This window comes from Liolophura sinensis, chromosome 12 (genome assembly GCF_032854445.1).
Source record: "Liolophura sinensis isolate JHLJ2023 chromosome 12, CUHK_Ljap_v2, whole genome shotgun sequence".
Taxonomy (NCBI): domain Eukaryota; kingdom Metazoa; phylum Mollusca; class Polyplacophora; order Chitonida; family Chitonidae; genus Liolophura; species Liolophura sinensis.
The window spans coordinates 3,990,641-4,002,700 of NC_088306.1; the positions used below are offsets into that span (position 1 = coordinate 3,990,641).

General features: G+C 40.1%; 1 protein-coding gene across 1 annotated transcript in view; it reads left to right on the forward strand.

Annotated features, from left to right (window-relative positions):
- LOC135479353 (dynein axonemal heavy chain 2-like) overlaps window positions 1-12,060 on the forward strand; it is a 59,221-nt gene that overhangs the window by 37,476 nt on the left and 9,685 nt on the right. The window contains 14 exon segments of the mRNA XM_064759177.1: window positions 754-879; window positions 1,217-1,432; window positions 3,662-3,812; window positions 4,616-4,765; window positions 5,246-5,378; window positions 5,774-5,918; window positions 6,405-6,604; window positions 7,394-7,520; window positions 7,807-7,993; window positions 8,515-8,720; window positions 9,431-9,556; window positions 9,944-10,135; window positions 11,167-11,358; window positions 11,694-11,878. Of these exon segments, the coding sequence (XP_064615247.1) occupies window positions 754-879; window positions 1,217-1,432; window positions 3,662-3,812; window positions 4,616-4,765; window positions 5,246-5,378; window positions 5,774-5,918; window positions 6,405-6,604; window positions 7,394-7,520; window positions 7,807-7,993; window positions 8,515-8,720; window positions 9,431-9,556; window positions 9,944-10,135; window positions 11,167-11,358; window positions 11,694-11,878 (2,336 nt within the window).

The window sequence follows — 12,060 nt, forward strand, 5'->3', positions numbered from 1 at the left end:
TAGATGGTCTAATCATGGGGGAAAAATAAACTCAATATTCCTGCTAAATATCCATATACCAGATGTCTTAAAAATTAGAAGAAAGAGGGTATTATAGGTTTTATATACATTTTTTTATCTATTTGAGTGGCACAGGAAAAATGTTAATTTGAGAACGAGAATCATCTATCTGTAATTAAGAAGGACATTTGGTAGAAATCTCCACACACTTTCCACCAGTCATGACAGTACAGACTGAAGCGATAAGCCACCTCATTTCAACAAGAATGAAAAAAATCTTGCACAGAACATTATATACACATATATCAGTCCCCAGTGTAGAAAAAAAGTGTGTCTTACTTTGTTTGATCACTTACCCTAATCCTTCTAAACTTCTGGACAGATATTAGTAGTATTGAAAGTAGAATATTACATTTCTTTACCAGCCTGTTGGAAAATTCAAGATATGAATGTATTGTTCATTAGATGGTCTAACCATGTGAGTATTCCTGCTAGAATTACATGTACTGTGTATATTGGCTAAAATGAGCAGACCAGTTGTCTTAAAAATGAGAAGAAACATGTGTTCATGTGTATCATATGTGTAGGAGAAAATTTGCTGATAAAATGATGTATACTTGTGACTCAGAAAAGTTAAATAAATTTCCATCATAAGCAATAATACTATTTGAAATGTTGATTTCATCATGCCGCTGAGGAAATCCTAATATTTCAGTTTCATAGAAATAATGAATCACTGCAATTTCTTCACAGGACCTGGAGGAGAGGATGGGATACCTGGTGGGTGATTGTTTGATCGCCGCAGCTTTCCTTTCCTACATGGGACCCTTCCTGTCCAACTACAGGGATGAAATTGTGCAGCACAGGTGGATGAAAGAGGTGAGCCTAACTCCAGAGGAAAATGACTCAAAACAAACACAAAAATCAGCTCAATCAAAACTAAAAATGCTTATGTCTGGTAGAAGGTCAGGAGAACTGTTTTTCAATAAACATGATCAAACAACTTGCTCTGTTATGCCCAGGATATGACAATACATTAATTGGTTACTGTATTACTGATACTTGCAAATGCTGTAGATATTTTTGGTAAAATTACGACCCTTTATCAAAATCATGCCTTTTTCGTCACCAGACATAAATTTATTCAGTTGTTCCATATAGAATGAAAATATTCTTCGCCAAATAAACAATCACATACAATTTTCCTGTGTGGCAGGTTCGTGCACTGGGTGTTCCGTGTGCACCAAATTTCAACTTCTGTGAGTTCATGGCTAAGCCCACTCAGGTGCGAGACTGGAACATCCAGGGTCTGCCCAGTGACAGCTTTTCCACAGAGAACGGCGTGATCGTCACCACTGGTAACCGCTGGCCGCTGATGATTGACCCTCAGGGGCAAGCCATTAAGTGGATCAAGAACATGGAGTATACCAAGGTAAGTGTTGTACTTGTGAAGGATTAGTCTTTGTGGACATATCCTAAAAGACCGTAAATTTCGGCCGTGACTAACTTGCCCCTTTTTCCTGATTTTGAGAGCTCTATTAATCTTAGAAAAGTGTTTTGAGGTTTGCTGGGAATGTGGGATGGTATTCTACTGGAAAATTGAAGTTTCAGCACCAAAAAATAAAGTTTTGTGCCATTTATTTGCCTCTAAAATGCACTTTAGTGGGCGAAATTTTAGGTCATTTAGGAATTGGGCATGGAATTATCAAGGTTTCTCTGTTTTCACTGTTCTTAGGGCTGAGATAGCACAAGCTGTTAACAGTACTGTCCTGTGTAGTCTTACACAAAGTTTGCCAGGGACCGCATGCTTTCTGCCAATATGACATGTCACACATGGTAAAGTTTGCTAGGGACTGCATGCTTTCTGCCAATATGACATGTCACACCTGGTAAAGTTTGCCACTGTAGCTTGCATAACATTAGTGGTTTACTGCAAAGGGAATAAAAAACTTCTTTGACCAGCAACCAATCCACTGTAAAAAAAAACAATGTAGTAAAATGGAACAGTGAGGCCAAAAGGAAAACCTGACTGTGAAATGAGGATGCTGGTCCTGGAAAAAGTCATTCTTTATGACCATCGTTTCTGTCTGTTGTTGACATGGCCTGAAGGTGATAGATCTGCAGCAGTCAGACTATGCATCTAACCGTTGTTTTGTTGCCGTTGTTGACAGGACATTTGCAGCAGTCAGTCTGTGTCTCTAAGCGTTGTTAGTCATGTTGACATGGAGTTGACAGCTGTCAAACTGTCTTTAACCAATGGTTGTCTTATTGACAGGGCTTGAAGGTGATACCTCTGCAGCAGTCAGTCTGTGTCTCTAACCGTTGTTTGTCTTGTTGACAAAGCCTGAAGGTGATAGATCTGCAGCAGTCTGTCTGTGTCTCTAACCGTTGTTTGTCTTATTGACAGGGCCTAAAGGTGATAGATCTGCAGCAGTCAGACTGTGTCTCTAACCGTTGTTTGTCTTGTTGACAGAGCCTGAAGGCGATACCTCTGCAGCAGTCAGTCTGTGTCTCTAACCGTTGTTTGTCTTGTTGACAAAGCCTGAAGGTGATAGATCTGCAGCAGTCTGTCTGTGTCTCTAACCGTTGTTTGTCTTATTGACAGGGCCTAAAGGTGATAGATCTGCAGCAGTCAGACTGTGTCTCTAACCGTTGTTTGTCTTGTTGACAGAGCCTGAAGGTGATAGATCTGCAGCGGTCAGACTATGTCTCTAACCGTTATTTGTCTTGTTGACAGGGCCTGAAGGTTATAGATCTGCAGCAGTCAGACTATGTCTCTAACTGTTGTTTGTCCTGTTGACAGGGTCTGAAGGTGATAGGTCTGCAGCAGTCAGACTATGTCTCTAACTGTTGTTTGTCTTGTTGACAGAGCCTGAAGGTGATAGATCTGCAGCGGTCAGTCTGTGTCTCTAACCATTGTTTGTCCTGTTGACAGGGCCTGAAGGTGATAGGTCTGCAGCAGTCAGACTATGTCTCTAACCGTTATTTGTCTTGTTGACAGGGTCTGAAGGTGATAGATCTGCAGCAGTCAGACTGTGTCTCTAACCGTTGTTTGTCTTGTTGACAGGGTCTGAAGGTGATAGATCTGCAGCAGTCTGTCTGTGTCTCTAACCGTTATTTGTCTTGTTGACAGGGTCTGAAGGTGATAGATCTGCAGCAGTCAGTCTGTGTCTCAAACCGTTGTTTGTCTTGTTGACAGGGCCTGAAGATGATAGATCTGCAGCGGTCAGACTATGTCTCTAACCGTTATTTGTCTTGTTGACAGGGTCTGAAGGTGATAGATCTGCAGCAGTCAGACTATGTCTCTAACCGTTGTTTGTCTTGTTGACAGGGTCTGAAGGTGATAGATCTGCAGCAGTCAGTCTGTGTCTCAAACCGTTGTTTGTCTTGTTGACAGGGCCTGAAGATGATAGATCTGCAGCGGTCAGACTATGTCTCTAACGGTTGTTTGTCTTGTTGACAGGGTCTGAAGGTGATAGATCTGCAGCGGTCAGACTATGTCTCTAACCGTTGTTTGTCTTGTTGACAGGGTCTGAAGGTGATAGCTCTGCAGCAGTCAGACTAAGTCTCTAACCGTTGTTTGTCTTGTTGACAGGGTCTGAAGGTGATAGCTCTGCAGCAGTCAGACTACGTCTCTAACCGTTGTTTGTTTGGTTAACAGGGCCTGAAGGTGATAGATCTGCAGCAGTCAGACTACATGAGGACCCTGGAGAGTGCCATACAGTTTGGTCTGCCCGTGCTCCTGCAGAATGTACAGGAGAGACTGGACCCCTCCCTTGACCCCATTCTTAACAAGGCCATCATGAAGATAGGTGAGCATGTGAGGGAGAGTTCAGATCCAGCTTTAAGCTGCGTTGTACATGTATGATTTCAGCCAAGGTTGACCATTTAGTTTTCAGATATTTTGTTTTGTGAAGAAGATTACAGTTTTGGACTTTACCACAACATGGCTTTGTCACACAGGCCCTTAGTTTGTCAAATTGTGAGGCAAGCCTACCATTGCAGATGAAGAGTACAAGGAACATTATAGGAATAGGGACATGTAAACTTGTTGTAGTAACAACACTGGGCCAAAGTTCAAATCCAGCTTTAAGTAGCATAGATTTGTTTTATCACAAAGCAGGTGCTACACCACCATTATCTACATGTAGGTATGTGATCTTGACAAGATTGGGATCTGGTAGAGGAGAGTGGAAGTCCACCTGTTCTCTGTGTGAATTTGCTCAATAAATAGGGTTTTGTAAATTATACAGATAAATGTTAGCTTATTTATGATCTGATGTTGTCATTAACATTTATCTTGTAGCATTTCAAGTGCATTTACGGTCCAAATCTTATTGTTTTGAATACTGCATTGTACACTACTTACTTATTCAATGTGGTCCAATTAAGGCATCTTTTGGTAAATAAACTGCTATTTATGACTGTCAAGACAGTTATCTGAGTGTAAATTTCAATATGTTTTCCACAAACCTCCTCACTGTATGCATGTATAAGTGGAGTACTGGTAACCTACAGATTAATACCCTACGCATGAATAAATCTGATGCAAGGTATTTGTCACTTGTTTCCAGAATTATTAGCCACCTCACATTCTTATCTGTTCATTTTACAGGTGGTATTTACCTGATCCGACTTGGCGATAAGGAAGTGGAGTACAACAACGACTTCAGGTTTTACATCACAACTAAGCTTAGCAACCCTCACTACACACCGGAGATTGCCACTAAGTCTACCATTGTTAATTTTGCTGTCAAGGAAGTTGGTGAGTTTACCGTGATAAGGAAAAATGTCGTCATTACATGGATCTCATGGATGCTTGTAATAAATTTCACTTGGACACAGATATTTTCGCTCAAAGCATTTTTTTTTTTATCGTTTCAACATTTTCTGTATTCCAAAGTGTCACATTGGTGATCCCCTTTTCCACCATCATATTTGATATGATATCTGTACTGTACCTTGTAAATCACTGTAATGATAAGCATTTCTGAGAGCATCTGTTGAAACTATTGCCGTTGTAAAAGCGGGATTGAAAACACCAAACTTAACCAATTACACAGGCAGTGGACTAGCCATCATGACAGGTTTCTGAGCACCACCAACGGAGTAATCCACCTAGCATGGAAAAGCCTCAGTGAAATTTGTCTGTATGAGGCTATCTATCTGATGTGCACTCCTTTTATTGGCTAGATATTTAAATAAAGTGATATCTCTGTGAACACTGGTGTTTTCTCCTCTATAGGTCTGGAGGCTCAGTTGTTGGGTATCGTGGTGAGAAAAGAACGACCAGAGCTGGAAGAACAGAAGGACAATCTTGTCAAAAGCATAGCTGCCGGCAAGAAAAAACTGGTTGAATGTGAGGACGAGATTCTTAGGTGAACGTTTTAAAATTTTATCCTTAATATATTAATTGTTACTGAAAGTTCTGTAAGAGTCATTAGCAACATTTCTAAAGTTAAAAACTGGAAGCAATGCGTGTAACTCAGTTCCGACATTATATACTGACCATGTATATATAGAAGAAAGTAAGTTTTCATCGCTCATAGCCACATGTAGTTCCCCAAACCTGTTTTAGTAGCTTTACTATCTTTTTTTTGTTTTTGACATTATTCATATACTTATGGGTAATTCAGCCATTGAATAACAGTTCTCGCTTTACTTGAGGACACCATAGAAGATAATTCTGAAAACCTGTAGTTAGTGAGAGTGATTTGTTCAGGAGCGATTTGTTCATAATTTTTACCTCATATACTCATCTCCTACTGACCAGACTGCTGAATGAAACCAAAGGTTCTCTACTGGATGATGAACAGCTGGTAAACACGCTGGAAACCTCCAAAATGACGTCCCAAGAGGTGTCAGAGCAGCTGCAGATCTCTGAGCAGACAGAGGCCAAGATTGATGCTGCCAGAGAGGTATGTACATGTACTGTGCTGTATGTATCACAACACCAGTTGACTGCATGGGTCTGTTCACAGATAAAGACCTCAGTGCGATCGAATTAGATCATAAAGTCTTTGTTTCTGCCCAGAGCGTGAAGATGCATTTGCCAAGGGAGGAAATATAACCTTTTCTGTATGTTCATCTGTATGTTCTGTTCCATATTTGGTGTAAGTTTCTTTGTTAAGGTCAGTCCTTTTGGCTTCTCTGCAATAACTCTACCAAATATTGGTCGATTTTGATCAAACTTGAAGTACAGATTGATTTTGCTGAGGGCTAGTTCAAGTTAATGAATGTCCCTCTCAATTCGTGTATAAGTTTTGCGTATTTAATTAATTCTGTGATCCGCATCAGCAACATTCCCTTGTTCTGGGACAAGGTGTTGTCTTCTGTGTATTATGAATGGGATTGTATCATTGCAGGTACAAAGTAAATAAATAAGTGGCTTGTTTGTGTTGCAGGGTTACAGACCATGTGCCCAGAGAGCCTCTATCCTGTTCTTTGTGCTGAATGACATGGGCAGGATTGACCCCATGTACCAGTTCTCCTTGGATTCTTACATTGAGCTCTTCATCATCTCAATTGACAAGAGCCATCGCAGCTCCAAGCTGGATGAGAGGATCAACAATCTCAACGAATACCACACATTTTCCGTCTACAGGTGAGAGTTACTGCCCTTGATTGGATTGTCCCCCTTCATTTGATAGATTCAATAATTGGGATCATTTCATTGTGATGCAGTTCAGTTTGTCATCATTAGAGAAAATAAGGATGGGCGACTTCTAGATTCTGTGATGTTTTTCAGGTTTCCTAGCAATTATTGGTAGAAGAGGAAATGTTTTAAGACATTGCATGGTGTTTTTCATATACTGTAATTCAACCTTTTTGTATATTTGCAAGGTGTTTATTCAAGCATATTCTGAAGGCATTATTTTTTTGTGCAGACTGATAAAATTATACTTTTTGTAAAGCTCTGAAGCTGGTCAATCCCATCCAGTTAGTTTTGTCTCCAAAATCATGTTTTACACCGTAAATGTGCAAAAATTGGCCTGAAGTTTGCTCTTTTATGTGCGAAAAGGTTGAGGAATTAGCATACTTTTATGTAATTTGCTGCATGTGCTGTTCACATTGGGTTTTTTTCCTCTTAGTACGATGTATGTAAATTTTACCCATGAAATGCATGTTTAGAAACAAATAAAGGTCATAAAACGTTGTTTTCTGCTCTAAAACTCGTTTTACCATTCAAAAAACAACAACAAAGAAACAAATCAATTCTAAACATGTTTCTAAGATCTGTAGAACTCAGTAGAATCAAATAAAATGTTCATTTTATCTGAGGATCTAATAGCAGGTCAAATAGTGCCAATTGTGGAGATTTAACATGTGACATTTGAGGTAAAAAATACTGAAATCTCTGTAAGATGTAATACCACCTTTCTCCATCCTTCAGATCAACATGCCGAGGCTTGTTTGAGAGACACAAGCTGCTCTTCTCTTTCCAAATGTGTGCCAAAATCCTAGAGGCCGCCGGCAAACTCAACATGGATGAGTACAACTTCTTTTTGAGAGGAGGCGTGGTAAGTTTTACCTCATTATGTAAACTTACTTCAGAATGATACGATGTTGGATTATAAACTTTGATAATTATTATTGCATCCTGTGTTATCATTATCACTTCACAGACAACTGCAGTTTTGATGTTTTTTTGTTTTTGTTTGAAGGTACTGTCTTTAATCTGGTGTCTAACATTGCGGCAGGTGGGGTTATTTTTACATGGGATAGTTTTCATAATAGCTTATAGTTAAAGAGGATAAAGCTTTCATGAACTGAGGGCATGGCCTGTGGTGTTTTCCCTTGCTGTAGGTGATAGACCGTGAGAACCAGATGGACAATCCCTGTTCTAATTGGCTGTCTGATGTGGCCTGGGACAACGTGACCGAGTTAGACAAGCAGGCTAACTTCCACGGGATTATCACCTCGTTTGAGCAGTACCCCCGGGACTGGAACTGCTGGTACACCTCTGCGGAGCCAGAGGTCACCACATTGCCAGGTAAAAACCACAGGATTAACTGATGACCTTTAAGTTTAAAATTATGAGAATGCCCTCTGATCATGCTGATCATACAGTACCAACCAGTGGCTCACTACACAAGCGCACTTCAAGCAGTCTTTCAACATTCCGCAACCATCTTACTTTTGAATTTTTTGGGCTTCAGATTTTTGCTTTTATCTTAGTGCCATTTCTCATTATAAAATTCTCTGTAAATAGTGTATGTCATCTGCTATTGAATAGGATACAACGTGTAGATAACCCTCATTGTTTGCTTCTTTCTGCAGTATAGAATGCATGTGTCGTATACTGTAATACACCAATGTAATGTTAAATTAAAAATGTCTGGTGTAATTTAGATTTAAAGTAAATGTGAAACTGTCCAACCTTTCTCTAAAACAGGTCTGTTAACCCTAGAAATAACTCAGATATTATGACCAATAGACAAAGGTCTATATTTGTGATGGGGGACCTTTGTGGTATCAGCATGACTAAATTCCACGTTACCTTGCTCGCTACAGGTGAATGGGACAACGCCTGCAACGAGCTGCAGAGGATGCTGATCGTGCGCTCTCTGCGTCCCGACCGCGTCTCCTTCTGTGTCACCTCATTTATCGTGAACAACCTGGGGTCAAAGTTTGTCGAGCCGCCAGTGTTGGACATGCAGCAAGTGGTGGAAGACTCGACGACCAGGACACCTTTGATCTTTGTCCTCTCACCTGGTGTGGTATGTCTGCTCATGTATACAGCAAATCTAACTCAGTTACAAAGTGTATACTGTATTTTACCTAAAATGGACTTTCTGAGACCATAATGTGACACTGAAATTGATCAATCTTCAAAAAAAAAAAAAAAAACTCCTTAAGAGTTCCAATGAGGATGAATCAGCCAGACTAAAACAAAATGTGTCACTTGAAAGATGCTGAACTATGGAAATACAGTATTCTGTTCTTTTGCTGGCTTAGACGATTAATACACTTCTGGGTCTCTGTAGCTGTCTGACTGATCTTAACCAATGAGGTCGTGCACATGCTCCAATCCAGCTCGCGTGCATTCAGCCGCGTCTTTAAATTTGGGGCTTTGTCGGATACTTGTTACATAAAAGTCGTGGTCTATTCCAGACACACTGTTTTTCTCCACTTATAAACCTCACCAGCATCAGGGTATTAGCTCAATGACCCAAGGGCTATCTTTGTTTTTGCTGTCAACACAGTGTAACCCTGAAAAATGAAACTTTTACCAGAGAATCCTGGAATGAGCTGTAACCACAACAGTTTGCAAATTATGTAGAATTAGTTTAATGAAAAAAAGAAACAAAATGAAAAAGGACCATAGCCAAGGTCATCTACAAACATTTTATTACAGTATTTGGGAGCATGGTCATTTTCAATTTTGGGGTTGGTTTCCAAATGTGTACATTTGAATTTCTGTTTGCAGGACCCAACAAGTGCCCTTCTTCAGCTGGCAGATAACAGTGGTATGGCCAGTCGATTTCATGCTCTGTCTCTGGGTCAAGGACAGGCACCCATCGCCACACGCATGATAAAGGAGGGCGTGAGAGAGGTCAGTGTTTATAACCCGTTCTTCAGCTTGTGAGTACAACTGAACATAGCCACAGTTAACACATGTGAGCAATCACTAAGATATTGAAATTGTCTATTTCTGTATGAGATTGCACAGCCTAATAATTCTGTTGCTGTCAACCTCAGATGGCATGTTTCTGACCAGCACAGGACTAGATTGCTGCATGTTTCTTCTGGCTCATGGTGTAGTTCCTCCACATCAATGTCTTGCAACTTCTGGGCCCAGTTTCACAAAGATGTCGTACATGCACGATAATCACACATATAATGGTACAGAAGTAGTGACATACAAAATATCGTACGATAAAAAATGTTGTGCAGTGGGGTTAATTATATTATTAATTGCGTGATTTCCTGTTATTTTCAGGGTAATTGGGTGTTCCTTGCCAACTGTCACTTGTCCCTCAGCTGGATGCCCCAGCTAGACAAACTTGTGGAGCAGCTACAGATTGAGGAGCCTCACCCAGAGTTCCGCCTCTGGCTTAGCTCCAGTCCTCATCCAGAGTTCCCCATCTCCATCCTACAGGCTGGCATCAAGATGACCACAGAACCACCTAAGGTAATTGGCAGACTATGTGTGTGATATTCTTGACTTCACAGAGTCATCTACTGCCGGGTACGTTATCGTTTACAGTTTTGCTGAGGTGGCATTAAACCAGAATCACTCATTCAGCCAGACACAAAACTTAGATAGGCTTAGATAGTATATGACTGCTAGGGTTTAGCTAGTGTCATCATTAAAGATTAAAAAAAAATACTTTGTACATTTGTAAGATCTGTACCCAAGTTTTAGAAAGGCAGTTGGGTCCTGTATGACATGTGTGATGCCTTGTCTTTATATTGTTGCTATAAATGTATTTTTACATTATCCTGCTGAGCTTGTAGACTGAAACGTCATGAAACAGATTGCTTCCATTTCCATGTGTCAGTTATGAAATACCAAAGAATGATTTGATAATAGTGATAACTGACCGCGGTGAATAACTCTTTTATCAGTGATGGCAGTCATGATCTTTCACCTGTAGCTAAATAATACATGGTCATAGCTTTTTAACAGTGCTCTAATGTTGGATCCCAGGCTGATCAATTCAGCGATTCCCAATTCATGAACCGAACCTCTCATATACATGATTTAAGCTGAGTGAAATGGGCTGTTATAAAGTAAAATATTAACTCATATAAATGTTATAAATTTATAAATTAAGCATTTTTGTTACCGACATACACACATACACAGATATGCGCACACTGTACATACCTGAGATTTCAAGCTCAAGTGTCATTTTATTCTTACACAAAGCTTATCCCATAGTAAGATTATGGTATATGCTGCTTTTAAACTGCTCCTGTTTATACACCCACGGTTATGGTATGGCATTATTCATCCATCTGTGTATCTGTCTATATGTAATCTTCTTGGATTTACCTGATTGATAAACTGATTCAATTTAACAAAAATATACAATTTGTTCACTTTATAACACCAGAGTACAAGCCTATGAGTCACATGTGCTTAAAATGTAAGCATTATTTAATTTGTCATGTTTGTCCACCAAAATAACCATGAAAAAACTCTGCCTTTGTCATCAGGGCCTGAAGGCTAACCTGAAGCGTCTGTACAACCTTGTGACAGAACAACAGTTTAGTCGTTGTCATCGGCCGGACAAGTACAAGAAGCTGCTCTTCTGCCTCTGTTTCTTCCACTCTATCCTGCTGGAGAGGAAGAAGTTCCTGATGCTCGGCTGGAACATTGCCTACGAGTTTAATGACTCTGACTTTGAGGTGAGACATCTAAACGTACATTATTGACATAAATTACAGTAAATTAGGGCAGTGCATGACCATGCACATGAGTCAGTATCCAGACTTACATATGGGATTTCTTACAAGAAGCAAAAGGGGAAATACTAAAGACTTTGACTTTGAAGTACTAAAGAAGGGATGCTTGAGCTAAGCAAGCACTAGATGTGTCTGTGACGAATGGTGAAGTATAGAGTTGAGAAACAGGGACATGTAGGTTCTAGTCAATGCTGACTCGTAAACGTACAAGTGAAAATAACAGTTAAAGTTTTAACACATTCACATGGATTAATCAAATTGCGTGTTGTGTTTGGCAGGTGTCGGAGAACCTGCTGAGTATTTACCTAGACGAGTATAGTGAGACCCCGTGGGACGCCCTCAAGTACCTGATCGCAGGTATCAACTACGGCGGTCACGTGACGGACGACTGGGATAGGAGGCTCCTCATGACCTACATCAACAACTTGTTTGGAGAACAGTCCATCTCACAGCCTTTCTTCAAGTAAGTGGCAGGCAAAGTCTTTTTATCTTTTTCAGGATTTCTCCTGAAAGCCTCATATCAAGTCTGTCTCAAAGCGTGAAGTATTTCTCATGTGCTTCTTTGTGTTCACGCTCTTGTGTAGACCGACTCGCAGATTTTTAAGTTATTATAAATATGCTATGTAAGTCTCTGTATTATTTAAT